We start from the raw sequence: 18,635 nt of genomic DNA on the forward strand, positions 1-18,635 counted from the left end.
TGAACATTCATACTCTCTAATAGCGGGCACACAGGATCGCTGAGCCGCTGCAGGAACCGGCGGCTGCGAATGACAGTGTGCGCTATTAGGAGAATGAATATTCACTCCTCTTCACTCTCATGGGCGTGGCCAGGAGTGAATATTCATTCTCTTTAGTAGTGGGCACATGTGATCGCTGCTGACTATGGCTACTGACTGTGCCCCGCTCTTCCGCCGCCGCCCCCCCCACCACCTTCCACAGCCGGAATGTATTATCCAGACTATAAGACGCATCCCCCACTTTCCTCCAAAATTTTGGAGGAAAAAAGTGCATCTTATAGTCCGAAAAATACGGTAAATATTCAACTACAAAGACAACAATACAAAATAGCATAATAAATCCATAACCAAACCACATTTAAAGAAAAGACAGATGATCGCAAACATTTCCCCTTTGTTATCTATATCCAACAACACATTCCTGTTCTTAAAATGCTGACCCTAAGGGGAAATAGAATCAACTATTGGAAATAATTCTAACAAATTCATAATTCTCCACAACCTTATTGCCAATCCAAAACTGATACTACCTACTGGTACATCAATTACCATGGAAAAAAGCCCCAAAACTCACTACATCAGGAATGCCATTAGACAGAGAGATAAAAGCTGACTGCCAAAATCCCTTGTCATTTGTCATGGTTCGATTTCGGGATTCTATCCGGTGACCTTTTGCTCCGTGATTGTTTTCCCCCTCTGCTGAGCTACAATCCTTTTTGTCTCTGTCCAAATGTTGATGGTTTCTTTTGTCTTGGTTTTCCTTTCTTGGTTGGCTTCTCTCCAGGTGTTTTCCATTTTCTCTCTTGGCTCTGTCCTATCACATTTTGGGATGGGCTTTATATGTTCACTTATCTCACTTACTGGCTATACTTCCATGTAGATTAGTGTTTGGAGTTCTGTTGGGAGACCATCAGATTCAGCCAAAGGCCAACATCCTTGGTCCCCGCCAAAGCAAAGAAGCATAAACAGACAATTTTGGTGGAAATTCTCTTCGTAATAAAACCTACGTGCACCACCAAAATTTTTATAAGCATCCAGAACAATGTCCAAGTGCTGTACCAAAACCGAATATTTCTCTGTAGACTTCTTGACCAACAAGCTAGCAAAAATGCTTATTCAGAGATCTCTAAAACAGATGCCTCTTGTCCTTATCAGATCTATCATCTCTCTTGTCCAGCCACGTGATGAAATCCATTCAATCTGTCAAAAGAGAGAGCATATCAATAAATTCATTCTTCCAGAAACTTTTCTTTAAAGCGTACCCGTCTTTTTAATTTTTATTTCATAGATCAATACTACACATGAAAATAACCAAATTTGTAAAATATCTTATCAGAAATCAGGTGCTTCTTTCTCTGCCAAAAATTGATCAGTCATTATCAAAATTCTCAATTATGAGGTAAAATCTATATTCAGTGAAGACAAACTTCCGCATTACCAAGATAGGAGATGGCACTTTCATGTGCACTATTGATTTATGAAATGAAAATTAAATAACGGCTACTCTTTATTGAGGCAGACAGGTGAAAGCCTCAAGATGAAATTTCACATGTTAATGCCACCTTGTAGCAAGTCTCCAGGACCTTTTTTGACCTACCAGGCAAACAGCAAACTGATTCGTCCTCAACCCCGTCCACCCTGTCTGCCTTCCCCACAGTAGGTAGACAAGCATCAGCTAGATTTAAAACAGTGGAAGAAGCCACCTGAGAAGTGGGAGCCACAGGGGGAGGAGTAAAGGCTGAGACTGGAATAGAGAAACACTGGACAGACTGTGAATTCATGATACCATCACTGAAATGTAGCTCCCTGACACCAGGACACTCATGAAGCAACACATAAGGACACTGCCACCACCGTGTTTCACTATAGGCACCATGCATAGAAAATTGAATTTAGAAAATACATGGTGCCTACAGGGAAACATGGTGGTCACGATATCCTTATGTGAAGCTGCATAAGTGCTTCTGGCATCGGGGAGCTATATTTCATTAACGGTATCCTGAATTTTTAGATGTACTCCTCTATATTGAAAGAGAAGATGCTACCATCACTCCGTGCCCTTGGTAGACATGCATTTTTTCTAAATGCATGGTGGCTACATTGAAACATAGTGGTGATAGGGTCCTTATGTGCGGCTCCATGAGTGCTCCTGGTGTCAGGGACAGGGCCGTATTAGCCTCTAGGCATGGAGGGCAGGTGCCTAGGGCAGCAGGTTGCAGTGGGCGGCACCATCGTTAAGAACATTTTTCTTTTTAAACCTCCTTCTCCTTCGCTGTGCTATGTAGCAAAATTGCAATTTCTTTAAGGAGAGGGGAATACGACATTCTGGCACACTGCAGAGGCAGAAGAGCACTAATCAACTCTCTGCCCAGATGGAACAGAATACATGCTAGTTTACGACTAACCGACAGCACAATACTACTGCGGATCGGTAAACCTTTTCCGATTGGTGGAAGTTTGAATGTCTTTTTATAAAGCAGGGCAAAGCAAGCAATGTGCACTGAGTGATATACACTCGGCTTCTCAGTGCACTTTGGCTGCCATAGTTTCCAACGCTGCAAGTCCTCTTTACACAGGATGATGCTCTGCTAAGAACGATGATCTTTTGTACTGCACAAAGATCATTTCACCTGATAACTGAGGGTTTTGCTTTTCATCACGTGATCAGCAGCCGGTTTTCACAGCAAGATAATCAAGAAACGAAAGTTTTTAGCAAAAGTCATTCATAATTATCTTGTGGTGTAAATGTCCCTTTAGAGACCAAAAGCATCTGCAGTCAAAATGTGATCTGTCAGGGGGCCCATACACATTAGGCTAAGTTCCCGTGATGAGAATATGGTGCATTTTTTCCGCTTCGTATTTTCATTCATAAAAACTGCAGCATCTTACAGTTCCAGTAGTGTGTATGGGATTCATATAAATCTCATGCTCAGTGTGATTTCTTTTTATGCTTTATAAACTGATCTGCGGTACGACTCAAATATCTGCAACATGACTATTTCTCTTGTGGTAAATATGCATTTTCCATTTTATATGCAGATTTTCCCTGTAGACTGATTGATATGAGGAATATCTGCAGATAAACGCACATGACTGTAGTTTTATCAAAGTCAAGTAACAGGAAGTTTCCAGAACAAAAAAGTTTTATTTGAAAAATGACACCAAAATAGACAAAACTGCAGCTGAAAAAAACATGATAAAAACTCATGGAAAAAAATGTAATGAAAAAACGCAAGTAACCTAATTTAGTTAATTGGTGCACAAATGTTGAATAAAATCTGCAGCATTAAAATTCACCAAATCCTCATTGTGGGAATGTAGCCTTGGGCTTCATTCACACATGACACATCTGAGTGCTGAGTGGTGTTTTGATTTTTTTCTCTGTCCCATAGAGTAGAATGGACGTTTTTCTTGGATTGTAACAGATGTGTGAATCTAGCATCAGACTATCATCTAAACCCTGATATTGGCAAGCTTGGCGGACCTTAGTCTAATGTGTATGGGGACCTTAACTACTATCTAAAAGGAATGGGCACTTTTAGGCCTTATTCACTCATCTGGGTTTAAACATATATGTGTAAAAATGGTTCTGGTGTCACCAGTGTATGGTCAGTGTGCCCGTTTTTACTATCAGTCATCAGTGGTTTTCACAGATGGATAAATAAATGACAAAATTTCTCCTATACTTTGCAATGTTAATCACGGACAGCACATGGACTGCACATCTGTGTGCTGTACGTGTTTTTTCTGGACCCACAGACTTGTATTGGCTCTTTTCATCCAATGCACCGTAAAAAAACGGACATGTCTCCATGAGTTTTGCATGGCCGCACAGTCTGAAAAAACACGGATATGTGAACTGCCTCCTAGACTATAATGAGTACTTGTTGTCTCCGTGAAAAACACAGATAGAACACGTATGTGTAACACAGACATCTGCATAAGGCCCTAGTCTGACTTGCCAGTAGGGGGCGTTACTACATAAAGTGCCTAGGGCAGCATGAATGCCAAATACAGCCCTGGTCAGGGAGCTACATTTCACTGATGGTGTCATGATGAATTCACAGATGTACTGCTCTATATTAAAAGAGAAGATGCTACCATCACTCTTGGTAGACGTGCACTTTACCAAAATGACAATGATCCAAAACACACATCTAAGGTCACTGTATCATTTATGAAGAACAAGATGAAGTCATTCAGTGACTAAAGGAAATAAACATGTATATAACAAAACGTGTTCCTGGGAGAAATACTTCATTACCTGGAACAATTTCAAGGGTGCCAACAATTTCAGCATGACTATATATATATATATATATATATATATATATATATATATATACATTACAGACCAAAAGTTTGGACACACCTTCTCATTTAAAAATTTTTCTGTATTTTCATGGCTATGAAAATTGTACATTCACACTGAAGGCATCACAACTATGAATTAACACATGTGGAATTATATACTTAACAAAAAAGTGTGAAACAACTGAAAATATGTCTTATATTCTAGGTTCTTCAAAGTAGCCACCTTTTGCTTTGATGACTGCTTTGCACACTCTTGGCATTCTCTTGATGAGCTTCAAGAGGGTTGTCACCGGAAATGGTCTTCCAACAATCTTGAAGGAGTTCCCAGAGATGCTTAGCACTTGTTGGCCCTTTTGCCTTCACTCTGCGGTCCAGCTCACCCCAAACCATCTCGATTGGGTTCAGGTCTGGTGACTGTGGAGGCCAGATCATCTGGAGTAGCACCCCATCACTTTTCTTCTTCGTCAAATAGCCCTTACACAGCCTGGAGGTGTGTTTGGGGTCATTGTCCTGTTGAAAAATAAATGATGGTCCAACTAAACGCAAACCGGATGGAATTAGCATGCCGCTGCAAGATGCTGTGGTAGCCATGCTAGTTCAGTATGCCTTCAATTTTGAATAAATCCACAACAGTGTCACCAGCAAAGCACCCCAACACCATCACACCTCCTCCTCCATGCTTCACGATGGGAACCAGGCATGTAGAGTCCATCCGTTCACCTTTTCTGCTTCGCACAAAGACACGGTGGTTGGAACCAAAGATCTCAAATTTGGACTCATCAGACCAAAGCACAGATTTCCACTGGTCTAATGTCCATTCCTTGTGTTCTTTAGCCCAAACAAGTCTCTTCTGCTTGTTGCCTGTCCTTAGCAGTGGTTTCCTAGCAGCTATTTTACCATGAAGGCCTGCTGCACAAAGTCTCCTCTTAACAGTTGTTGTAGAGATGTGTCTGCTGCTAGAACTCTGTGTGGCATTGACCTGGTCTCTAATCTGAGCTGCTGTTAACCTGCGATTTCTGAGGCTGGTGACTTGGATAAACTTATCCTCAGAAGCAGAGGTGGCTCTTGGTCTACCTTTCCTGGGACGGTCCTCATGTGAGCCAGTTTCTTTGTAGCGCTTGATGGTTTTTGCAACTGTACTTGGGGACGCTTTCAAAGTTTGCCCAATTTTTCGGACTGACTGACCTTCATTTCTTAAAGTAATGATGGCCACTCGATTTTCTTTACTTAGCTGCTTTTTTCTTGCCATAATAAAAATTCTAACAGTCTATTCAGTAGGAATATCAGCTGTGTATCCACCTGACTTCTGCACAACACAACTGATGGTCCCAACCCCATTTATAAGGCAAAAAATCCCACTTATTAAACCTGACAGGGCTCACCTGTGAAGTGAAAACCATTTCCGGTGACTACCTCTTAAAGCTCATCAAGAGAATGCCAAGAGTGTGTAAAGCAGTCATCAAAGCAAAAGGTGGCTACTTTGAAGAACCTAGAATATAAGACATATTTTCAGTCATTTCACACTTTTTTGCTAAGTATATATTTCCACATGTGTTAATTCAAAGTTTTGATGCCTTTAGTGTGAATGTACAATTTTCAAAGTCATGAAAATACAGAAAAATCTTTAAATGAGAAGGTGTGTCCAAACTTTTGGTCTGTACTGTATATATATATATATATACACTGCTCAAGAAAAGGAACACTCAAATAACACTTCCTAGATCTGAATGAATGAAATATTCTCATTGAATACTTTGTTCTGTACAAAGTTGAATGTGCTGACAACAAAATTAAACAAAAGTCATCAATGGAAATCAAATTTATTAACCAATGGAGGCCTGGATTTGGAGTCACCCCCAAAATTAAAGTGGAAAAACACACTACAAGCTGATCCAACTTTGATGTAATGTCCTTAAAACAAGTCAAAATGAGGTTCAGTATTTTGTGTTGCCTCCACGTGCCTGTATGACCTCCCTACAACGCCAGGCATGCTCCTGATGAGGTTGCGGATGGTCTCCTGTGGAATCTCCTCCCAGACCTGGACTAAAGCATCCGCCAACTCCTGGACAGTCTGTGGTGCAATGTGATGTTGGTGGATGGAGCGAGACATGATGTCCCAGATGTGTTCAATCTGATTCAGGTCTGGAGAACGGGCGGGCCAGTCCATAGCTTCAATGCCTTCATCTTGCAGGAACTGCTGACACACTCCAGCCACATGAGGTCTGGCATTGTCCTGCATTAGGAGGAACCCAGGGCCAACCGCACCAGCATATGGTCTCACAAGGGGTCTGAGGATCTCCTCTCGGTACCTAATGGCCGTCAGGCTACCTCTGGCGAGCACATGGAGGGCTGTGCGGCCCTCCAAAGAAATGCCACCCCACTCCACTACTGACCCACTGCCAAACCGGTCATGCTGAAGGATGTTGCAGGCAGCAGATCGCTCTCCACGGCGTCTCCAGACTCTTGTCACGTCTGTCACATGTGCTCAGTGTGAACCTGCTTTCATCTGTGAAGAGCACAGGGCGCCCGTGGCGACTTTGCCAATCCTGGTGTTCTGTGGCAAATGCCAAGTGTCCTGCACGGTGTTGGGCTGTGAGCACAACCCCCATCTGTGGACGTCGGGCCCTCATACCACCCTCATGGAGTCAGTTTCTAACCGTTTGTGCAGACACATGCACATTTGTGGCCTGCTGGAGGTCATTTTGCAGGGCTCTGGCAGTGCTCCTCCTGTTCGTCCTTGCACAAAGGCGGAGGTAGCGGTCCTGCTGCTGGGTTGATGCCCTCCTACGGCCCCCTCCACGTCTCCTGGTGTACTGGCCTGTCTCCTGGTAGCGCCTCCAGCCGCTGGACACTTTGCTGACAGACAAAGCAAACCTTCTTGCCACAGTTCGCATTGATGTGCCTTCCTGGATGAGCTGCACTACCTGAGCAACTTCTGTGGGTTGTAGAGTCCGTCTCATGCTACCACGAGTGTGAAAGCACAACCAACATTCAAAAGTGACCAAAATATCAGCCAGAAAGCATTGGTGCTGAGATGTGGTCTGTGGTCCCCACCTGCAGAACCACTCCTTTATTGAGGGTGTCTTGATAATTGCCAATAATGTCCATCTATTGTCTATTCCATTTGCACAACAGCATGTGAAATTGATTGTCAATCAGTGTTGCTTCCTAAGTGGATAGTTTGATTTACTTGGAGTTATATTCTGTTGTTTAAGTGTTCCCTTTATTTTTTTGAGCAGTGTATATACAGTACAGACCAAAAGTTTGGACACACCTTCTCATTTAAAGATTTTTCTGTATTTTCATGACTATGAAAATTGTACATTCACACTGAAGGCATCAAAACTATGAATTAACACATGTGGAATTATATAGTTAACAAAAAAGTGTGAAACAACTGAAAATATGTCTTATATTCTAGGTTCTTCAAAGTAGCCACCTTTTGCTTTGATGACTGCTTTGCACACTCTTGGCATTCTCTTGATGAGCTTCAAGAGGTAGTCACCAGAAATGGTTTTCACTTCACAGGTGTGCCCTGTCAGGTTTAATAAGTGGGATTTCTTGGTTGGGACCATCAGTTGTGTTGTGCAGAAGTCACGTGGATACACAGCTGATAGTCCTACTGAATAGACTGTTAGAATTTGTATTATGGCAAGGAAAAAGCAGCTGAGTAAAGAAAAATGAGTGGCCATCATTACTTTAAGAAATGAAGGTCAGTCAGTCCGAAAAATTGGGCAAACTTTGAAAGTGTCCCCAAGTGCAGTTGCAAAAACCATCAAGCGCTACAAAGAAACTGGCTCACATGAGGACCGCCCCAGGAAAGGAAGACCAAGAGTCACCTCTGCTTCTGAGGATAAGTTTATCCGAGTCACCAGCCTCAGAAATCGCAGGTTAACAGCAGCTCAGATTAGAGACCAGGTCAATGCCACACAGAGTTCTAGCAGCAGACACATCTCTACAACAACTGTTAAGAGGAGACTTTGTGCAGCAAGCCTTCATGGTAAAATAGCTGCTAGGAAACCATTGCTAAGGACAGGCAACAAGCAGAAGAGACTTGTTTGGGCTAAAGAACACAAGGAATGGACATTAGACCAGTGGAAATCTGTGCTTTGATCTGATGAGTCCAAATTTGAGATCTTTGGTTCCAACCACCGTGTCTTTGTGCGACGCAGGAAAGGTGAACGGATGGACTCTACATGCCTGGTTCCCACCATGAAGCATGGAGGAGGAGGTGTGATGGTGTGGGCGTGCTTTGCTGGTGACACTGTTGTGGATTTATTCAAAATTGAAGGCATACTGAACCAGCATGGCTACCACAGCATCTTGCAGCGGCATGCTATTCCATCCGGTTTGCGTTTAGTTGGACCATCATTTATTTTTCAACAGGACAATGACCCCAAACATACCTCCAGGCTGAGTAAGGGCTATTTGACCAAGAAGGAGAGTGATGGGGTGCTACGCCAGATGACCTAGCCTCCACAGTCACCAGACCTGAACCCAATCGAGATGGTTTGGGGTGAGCTGGACCGCAGAGTGAAGGCAAAAGGGCCAACAAGTGCTAAGCATCTCTGGGAATGCCTTCAAGATTGTTGGAAGACCATTTCTGGTGACTACCTCTTGAAGCTCATCAAGAGAATGCCAAGAGTGTGCAAAGCAGTCATCAAAGCAAAAGGTGGCTAGTTTGAAGAACCTAGAATATAAGACATATTTTCAGTTGCTTCACACTTTTTTGTTAAGTATATAATTCCACATGTGTTAATTCATAGTTTTGATGCCTTCAGTGTGAATGAATAATCTTTAAATGAGAAGGTGTGTCCAAACTTTTGGTCTGTACTGTATATATATATATATATATATATATATATATATATATATTTTAACACCAATCTAGAAAAGATCTGTGTTTCTACTCACGGCTGCCTGTCAAACTAATATATATTTTTTTATGGTAGAGAAAAGACAAGGAGTTTGACCGACTGGCTGAAAGATTTCATACCCTGGCTGCGCTTGTTAGCCGATTGGAAGAAAACCTCGTATTACATGTGAAGAATGTGGAGGTGATGATTGCATGTAGATAACTGTTATGGAAGAGTCAGACAGCCCTAAAACTCGGACGAGGATCGCAACGCAATGCTCGGACTGGCCGTCGGCATAAACCCGAGCGTCACAGTTGAATAAAAATACATGCAGTCATGTTCGATTGGGAGAGCTGGCGGCCAGGTCCGAGCATTGCGTTTCTATCCTCGTCCGAGTTATACGGCCTCCTGACTCTTCCCTTCCATAGTATATTTTTTGTAGTGTCTGTCAATCTATTCAATTATTCAATTCTGTATTTGTTATTAGAAGGATGGGTCACAAAGACAAAAATCAACACATTCGACCACATTAATGCTTTGTCAGGGCTGATACAGAAAAACATTCAGCTATGGACACATATATGTACATTTGTTCATCTCATATTTACCAACCTTGTTGTGCTATGATTTTGCCCTTTAGCTGACAGTTAATAATTATACTTCCCACGATTTATGACTTACTTATTATATCTTCTTCCTGTTTCAAGGCATATTTTCTTATCCAGCCAGAGACATATCCTATGGAGTACCTGCAAGGATCAGTCCACCCAATGAATGGCTATACTCTAGAAATCTGTAACAGTATTTACCCAGCTTTTGTAAGTACCCTAGATCTCAGGCTCGGTCATTCAGTCACGGGAGAGCAAAGTGTTTGGTCAGTGCAATTGCACAGGTGGTTCCCCTTTAAAGAAGATAAAAGCTGAGTTTAAAAAGTAACCATTGTTTTAATTTTTATTTCATAAATCAACAGTACACATGAAAATGAGAAACTTTGTAATATATCTAACCAGAGAAATCTGCTTATGTCTTCTCCAGTACTGATCATTTATTCTCAAAATTATCAATTCACAGGTAAAATCTGTATTCAGTGAAGAGAGATTATTACATTACTGAGATAGGCGATGGCTTTTGCTACTGATAAAATTTAATGTAGACAGGGGTGATGAGGAGAAGAAACAGAGCTCATCCTTCATCCTCTCCCCTTTCTTATACATAGAATCTTATAAATACTGTCATCTCCTATCTCAGTAATGTAAAAATCTGTCTTCACTGAATATCGATTTTACTGAGAAATTGAGAATTTTAAAAATGAAAGATCAGTCCAGGAGGAGAAAGAAGCAGATTTCTCTGATAATATATATTACAAAGTATCTTATTTTCATGTGAACTATTGATATATAAAATAAAAATGACAACAACGGTTACTCTTAAAGTGTGCACAATTCAACTTTATTGTACAACTGCAAAAAAATGTACCCAAGGCATTTTAGCCCAAACCTTGCAATGTTTAACTGAACAAATTATAACAAAAAACAATACTATTTTCTCCTATTTCCACCTGCTTTTCACTCCATAAAAGTCTTACTCAAGAGACTGGATTGTCTCCCATAAGCACAATTGTCTCTCCCAGATTTTAACCCCTTAAGCCCCGGAGCATTTTTCGTTTTTGCATTTTCGTTTTTGCTCCCCTTGTTCCCAGAGCCATAGCGTTTTTATTTTTTGGTCAATATGGCCATGTGAGGGCTTATTTTTTGCGGGACGAGTTGTACTTTTCAACGCCATTACTAGTTTTACCATATCCTGGACGGGAAAACGGGAAAAAAATTCCAAGTGCGGTAAAATTGCAAAAAAAGTGCAATACCACAGTTGTTTTTTATTTTTTTTTTTTACCACGTTCACTGAATGCTAAAACTGACCTGCCCTTCTCATTCTACAGGTCATTACGAGTTCATAGACACCAAACATGTATAGGTTCTTTTATATTTAAGTGGTGAAAAAAAATTCCAAAATTTGGTAAAAAAAAAAATAAAAAAATAGCGCCATTTTCTAAGACCCGTAGCGTCTCCATTTTTCGTGATCTGGGGCTTGTTGATGGCTTATTTTTTGCGTGCCGGGCTGACGTTTTCATTGATAACATTTGGGGTAGATCCGATGTTTTGATCGCCCGTTATTGCATTTTATTGCAATTTTGCGGCGACCAAAAAACGTAATTCTGGCGTTTAGAATTTTTTTCTCGTTACGCCGTTTACCGCTCGGATTAATTCTTTTTTATATTGATAGATCGGGCGATTCTGAACGCGGCGATACCAAATATGTGTATGTGGGTTTTTTTTATATATATTTTATTTTGAATGGGGCGAAAGGGGGGTGATTTAAACTTTTATATTTTTTTATTTTTTTTATATTTTTAAAAACTTTTTTTTTTACTTTTTGCATGCTTCTATAGTCTCCATAGGAGACTAGAAGCAGCAACTATCCGATCGCCTCTGCTACATACAGGGGACGAGCAGGTCCCCTGCATGCAGCAGAAATGGTCCTGTGCTATGAGCGCCGACCACTAGGTGGCGCTCATAGCGACAAGATCATGACAACCACAGGCGTCTGCTGCAGACCCTGGGTTGTCATGCACGCCCATCGGCGACCCGCGATCACGTGACGGGGTCGCCGGTGGGCGGGGCTTATGACGCGCTACCCGGAAGCGCGCGTTAAATGCTGCTGTCGGAGATTGACAGCGGCATTTAACATGTTAACAGCCGCGGGTGGATCGCGATTCCACCCGCGGCTGTTGCGGGCACATGTCAGCTGTAAGAATCAGCTGACATGTGCTCGGTTCAGTGAGGGCTCAGCGCAGCAGTCCTCACTGAACAGGCAGTACGCAAATATGCGTACTAATACGTCCCCGGTAAGTAAGGGGTTAAAGTCGTATAGAAAAAATAATATTTGCAAATTTGCTCTTCAGAGAGGAAGAGGATTTGAAGTCTATAGCACCACCTGTTGGAAGCAGCAATCCTACAAGTCACTATCGACCCTTTAACGAGTCTTGCAATATGACATAGGATAAAAGCCAAATCAGAATCTCAATTTGCAGACATAGTATTTTGGGGTATTGCCCCTTGTCAGTGCAAAGCATGAGATCTGATTTGCCTTAGGTGAGAGGCTCTGGACTGAGGTCTAAGGGGTAACGTTTCTCCTTGTGGAGAGTGACATACCGGTTCTGGCATGCCAATATAAGGAGGCTTATTCGCCGTGCAATAGATAGAAAAATATTACAATTTCAGAGTCCTCAATGGTTGATGCCTTTTAATGACTAAGTGATAAGATGGTAATTGTCATAGAAAATAGATGCATAATTTTTCATAACTGTAACCCCTGCCTATGAGCCACAAATCCACAGTTGCCAGACAACTGACAACACCTATGCCATGTTTACTATCTATGGAAAGGTAAAATCCTGATGGAAAATATGGCAGCAATCTCAAACTTTTGTGACCATCAGGAGAGAAATTATTGCAGAAGTTGGGATTTCATAAAATTCTGAAGGGGTGAGGACAGCCCACAACCCTGCCTACATGAGGTCATCATAGGGGGAAGTGTGGGTGGAACTCAGGGCCTGATAAAAGATCAAGCCGAATTATGATCTATGTTCCTGTAGAGCAAGGGGGGGACCTTTTTTCTGCCAATGGCCACTTAGATATCTATAACATCCTTTGGGGGCCGTACAAATCACGTGCTAACTCCACCCACAAAGTATATACTGACACTGGCTCTGGTGTCAGGACATAATCTTTCATTGTACACACCTCAGCATTCAATAGGGAACACTGCATATGCATGCTCACATAGGTAGAAGAAAAGTAAAGGGCCAGAGGCCGTCAAAATGCTGCTGCTGGCCCAAGCACTACGGTCCCCAGGAATCTTCCTGGGGGCCTGATAAAAGGTCATCGAGGGCCTTAAGCAGCCCCGGAGCCTGCTGTAGAGAGATACATATCTTGTATGCATGAATCCCGTTTATTGAACAGCCCCAAACGAAGCGCTCTCCTTCGGCATAGTTGACTCGTCTCTGCGAGCGGCGTAGTAAGTTCTCTTGTTAATTCCTTTTGTTTTTTAAATATATTTTCTAATATTTTAAATATAAAATTTAATAGTTCTGTTCCTTTTGTTCTGTAACCGCGCCTCAAAGCCATATGTTACCTATCAGGTGTCCAGTCAGCCTGTAAAACTGAATGATGGTGGCTGTGAGTAGTCTGGGGTTATAAATCTTGACTGTAATAAATAGCAACCTTTCAAGACTACTTGGGTCTCTTCATCAGGTATAGTATAATACAGAATCTGAAGGGTCACTTATTTATACACAGTTGGACACAGGAATAATGGAGAACATAAGATGAATGACGTGAAGAAGAACTATCAATGTGGGAAGGGGCGAAACAGATGTGGCAGTAAATATTGGAGTAGTTCATAGATAAGGAGTGTGAAAGTTTTATTGTCCCCTGACTGAGGTCTGGTCCATGGTTGTGATGCCCCAAAATAGTCTGAGCAGCACACTCCTTAAAGGATGTAAAGACATAAATCCATGCAACAAATTCATTCCTGCTCTGAATGTTTCAAATGTGTCAAAGGTCATCATAAGTTTGTACTCCCAGACTCTTCTGTCTTTTTGGAATGTGAAGTTAGGTTTCAATACCAGCAATTTCATGTCCATGATGCCGTTGTCAGGGCAGCAAAAATGTTTTACCACCGGTAGATCTATTCTTTTTTCTTTTATTGTCTGGCAATGAAAATTCATCCTTGTTCTAAGTTTTTGCCCTTTCTCAGCCACATACAGACCCCCAAGTTGGACATTTGGTACATATAATTAAGTACACTACATTAGATGTGATGCAGCTGAAAGTATCTGGGGTCTTGTAGTCCTGATGTCAGTTGGGAATCTTAATCTTGTCCATTGTCAGGTAATATCCACACCACCAGGCCAGGTCTTCCCTCCTTTCATCAATTTCTAGCCACTTGAATGTGCCGGGCAGCAGAATTAATTTGTCAACCCTTCTAAGACTGTGGAAACTAGCTTTAACCTGCAGATCCTCCTGGGAATATCCAAAGTTGTCCATCCCATCTCAGCTGTGCAAGCTCTGACCTTAGTACAGCAATTATTGTTTCATGTTTCCTACCAGGCTGACAGGAAGGTTCTTACTAGAATAACCCCACAAACTCCAGAAATGTAATCTACAACAGCCGATCCTTTGGCACTCACTGGAAATCATAAGCCACTGCCAAAGGAGTGTGGCATTAGCTATTTCATCAAACTCTAGAAATCTTTCTACTTTTCTAATTTGCTAGTTTAATTCTTCAGCACTTTAGCACTTGCTTTGATAATTGTAATGTTTTTAGTAGCTTTGCTTACTGATGCTTATATATGTAAATCACGTATGAGAGCATGATTTGGTTAATTTTTCTATTCACCTTGTTTTCTAAATCCTGATATCACCTGCTTTTTACAGAAAAGTAGACTGCAAATAATGGTTCTGCAACCTCTGAGTAACCTTTCCGAGTATTTAAAGGGACCAAAGAATCTGATCCGGAAGAGAATGGACAAACTTTTAGACTATGAGAACCTAGAGGAGAGGCACAGTGAAACTGGAAGGATGACATGGGAAGAAGAGGACATAGTGAACACATACAAGACCATTCATTCCATGCTGTTGTCTGAGCTGCCCACCTGCATCCAGCTGTCTTATCAGTTGCTTCATAATATTTTCCTCAGTTTCATTGCTGTGCAGAAAGATTTGGCTGTTCAAGGATCTTTTGCAGCAGAAGAACATTCTTCTCAGGTAATAAAAAAAGAAATATACACAGTATATATATTGTCATACACTTGTTGCTTATAGACAGTATATACAGTCTATGAGCAATAATGAGTTCAAAAGTCCACTACAGATTGCAATGAGGTGAGTAGTGTAGGCAGAGCTGAGAGCCATCACAATGACCATCTCTAATTCTGAAGGACTGGCTTTTCAGTGGATTTCATATGCAAAATTCCACTCCATTCATTTCATTGAGCACCATGTACAGTTCTAGTGTCTCTGGCTAAAACAGCTGATTTCAGGAAATGGAAAAAGATAACGAAAGAAGGAAGAAACAAATATGGATAAGGGAGAATGGGAATGGAAAGCTGAGAAAAAGGAATGAAAGAAGGAAAAGGTGGTAGAGAGATTGATAGGAGCAGAGGAAGGTAGGAAGGATTGAAGAAAAGAGGAAGTAAGGATGGTGGGGAGGAAGGAAGAATAAGAGACAGAGGAAAAGAGACAAGGTAGGAAAAAAGGAGGAGAGAAGAGAGTATTGGTGAGAGGATGGGTTTATAAATGAGAGGAAGAAAGGATAGGTAGACAGGCAAAAAGGGACAATTAAAGAAAAGAAAGGTAAAATATCGATAAAGAGTGAAGGAGGAAGGATGAGTGGGAATAAAAAAAAATGTGAGGAAAGGGAGAGGGAAGTAGAGGAGGGGAAAGAGGGGGAAAGAAGAAGGAAGGAAGGTTGAAAAATAGTAGTAATGAATAAAAAATATATATCTTTCAGTGTCAAGATTAGTTTTGCGACAAGGAGCCTATTTCTAAAACATTAACTTGAGCGCATGCTTCATTCACTGACCCTTTCATTGATGGTACAGCCCGCATCACCTTGTACATTTCTGTACAGCGCTTTGATGTGGGCACTGAGTGCGAGTGTGGCAGGAGCTGCTTGTGGCTACACTGGTGAGCGGGTGGCGTGGCATTGTTCTACCTCCCAAAACAAGTAGTTGTGTGGTCAAAAGTGATGTCTGCGGTCACCCTGTGTGACTACAGACTTATGAATCACCTCAGCGCACGCACTGTGCTCTTGCGGGAATTCACCGGTTTAAGACCCGGGACCGGAGGGTATGTATGAGTTACACATAACCCCAGCCAGTTGGTGCTGCCTCGCTCCATACAGTTGTATTGAACGAAGCCACGCCCTGTCTAGTGACGCGGTTGGCCAGTGGGCGCGTCCGACTAGAAGGCGCTGCCTTGCTCAATACATAGTGCATAGTGCGTGCGCTGGGGTGATTCATAAGTCAGCAGTCACACAGAGTGACTGCAGAACTTATCACTTTTGAACAGACAACCCCTTTGAGTCCCCTTCTATTTCCCCACATATATAAATGTTTTAGCGTTAAACCACATGGTAGCAGTATTTCAGTTACAAGCGACACATGTCATGCTAAGGCATACTGTATGTATATGCAGTTGGGAAAATAAGTATTTGATATACTGACGATTTTCCAAGTTTTCCCACCTACAAAGAATGGAGAGGTCTGTAATTTTTATCGTAGGTACACTTCAACTGTGAGAGATATAATCTAAAAATAAAACCCAGAAAATCACATTGTATGATTTTTAAATAATTAAATTGCGTTTTATTGCGTGAAATAAGTATTTGATCACCTACCAACCAGCAAGAATTCTGGCTCTCACAGACCTGTTTTCTTTAAGAAGCTCTCCTACTCTGCACTTATTACCATTATTAATTGCACCTGTTTGAACTCGTTACCTATATAAAAGACACATATCCACACACTCAATCAATCACACTCCAGCCTTTCCACCATGGCCAAGACCAAAGAGCTGTCTAAGGACACCAGGGACAAAATTGTAGACCTGCACAAGGCTGGGATGGGTTACAGGACAATAGGCAAGCAGCTTGGTGAGAAGGCAACAACTGTTGGCACAATTGTTATAAAATGGAAGAAACACAAGATAATCTTGTATCAATGTCAATCTTGTGTCAATGTCAATCTTGCTCGGTCTCAGGCTTCATGCATCATTTCGCCTTGTGGGGTAAGGATGATTCTGAGAGAGGTCAGGACTCAGCCCAGAACTACACGAGAGGACCTGGTCAATGACTTGAAGAAAGCTGGGACCACAGTCTCAAACATTACCATTAGTAATACACTATGCCATCATGGATTTAAATCTTGCAAAGCACACAAGGTCCCCCTGCTCACGCCAGCGCATGCCCAGGCCTATTTGAAGTTTTCCAATGACCATCTGGATGATCTAAAAGATGCATTGGAGAAGGTCATGTGGTCAGATGAGACTAAAATAGAACTTTTTGGTATCAACTCCACGAGCCATGTTTGGAGGAAGGAGGATATGCACAACCCCAAGAACACCATCCCAACCGTTAAGCATGGTGGGGGAAACATCATACTTTGGAGGTGATGTTCTGCAAAGGGGACAGGACGTCTGCACCGTATTGAAGGGAGGATGGATGGGGTCATGTATCGTGAGATTTTGGCCAACAACCTTCTTCCCTCAGTAAGATCATTGAAGATGGGTCATGACTGGGTCTTCCAGCATGATAATGACTCAAAACACATAGCCAGATCAACTAAGGAGTGGCTCCGTAAGAAGCATTTCAAAGTCCTGGAGTGGCCTACCCAGTCTCCAGACCTGAACCCAATAGAAAATCTTTGAAGGGAGCTGAAACTCAATATTGCCTAGCAACAGCCCCGAAATATGAAAGATCTGCAGAAGATCTGTATGGAGGAGTGGGCCAAAATCCCTGCTGTAGTGTGTGCAAACTTGATGAAGAACTACAGGTAATGTCTGACTTCTATAATTGCAAACGAAGGTTTCTGTACCAAATATCTTAAGTTCTGTTTTTCTATTTTATTAAATACTTATTTCATTCAATAAAATGCAAATTAATCATGTAAAAATCATACTATGTGATTTTCTGTTTTTTTATTTTCAAATTCTGTCTTTAACAGTTGAAGTAATACGATAAAAATTACAGACCTCTCCATCTTCTGTAGGTGGGAAAATTTGCAAAATCGGCAATGTATCAAATACTTATTTTCCCAACTATACACACACACACACATATATATATATATATATATATATATATATATATATATATATATATACATACATATATACAGTTGTGCTCAAAAGTTTACATACCCCGGCAGAATTTTTCCTTTCTTGGCCTTGTTTCAGAGAATATAATTGATAACAAAAATACTTTTTCTCCACTCATGGTTGTTGGTTGGGTGAAGCCATTTATTGTCAAACTACTGTGTTTTCTCTTTTTAAATCTTAATGACAACCAAAAACATCCAAATGACCCTGGTCAAAAGTTCACATACCATGGTGATTTTGGCCTGATAACATGCACAGAATTTGACACAAATGGGTTTGAATGGCTACTAAAGGTAACATCCTCACCTGTGACCTGTTTGCTTGTAATCAATGTGTGTGCATAAAAGCTGAGTGAGTTTCTGGGATCCAGACAGACTACTGCATCTTTCATCCAGCCACTGACGTTTCTGGATTGTGAGTCATTGGGAAAACAAAAGAATTGTCAACGCATCGACGAGAAAAGGTGGTTGAACTGTATAACACAGGAAAG

At 41.5% G+C, this 18,635-nt stretch overlaps 1 protein-coding gene across 1 annotated transcript in view; it reads left to right on the forward strand.

Annotated features, from left to right (window-relative positions):
* Positions 1-18,635, forward strand: part of ARHGEF37 (Rho guanine nucleotide exchange factor 37) — a 180,592-nt gene that overhangs the window by 137,025 nt on the left and 24,932 nt on the right. The window contains exons 9-11 of the mRNA XM_073651340.1: positions 9,306-9,410; positions 9,917-10,027; positions 14,705-15,034. Of these exons, the coding sequence (XP_073507441.1) occupies positions 9,306-9,410; positions 9,917-10,027; positions 14,705-15,034 (546 nt within the window). The remainder of the gene's footprint in view (positions 1-9,305; positions 9,411-9,916; positions 10,028-14,704; positions 15,035-18,635) is intronic.

Source organism: Phyllobates terribilis, unplaced genomic scaffold (genome assembly GCF_046119375.1).
Source record: "Phyllobates terribilis strain yellow unplaced genomic scaffold, ASM4611937v1 Scaffold_11__3_contigs__length_659146591, whole genome shotgun sequence".
Lineage (NCBI taxonomy): Eukaryota > Metazoa > Chordata > Amphibia > Anura > Dendrobatidae > Phyllobates > Phyllobates terribilis.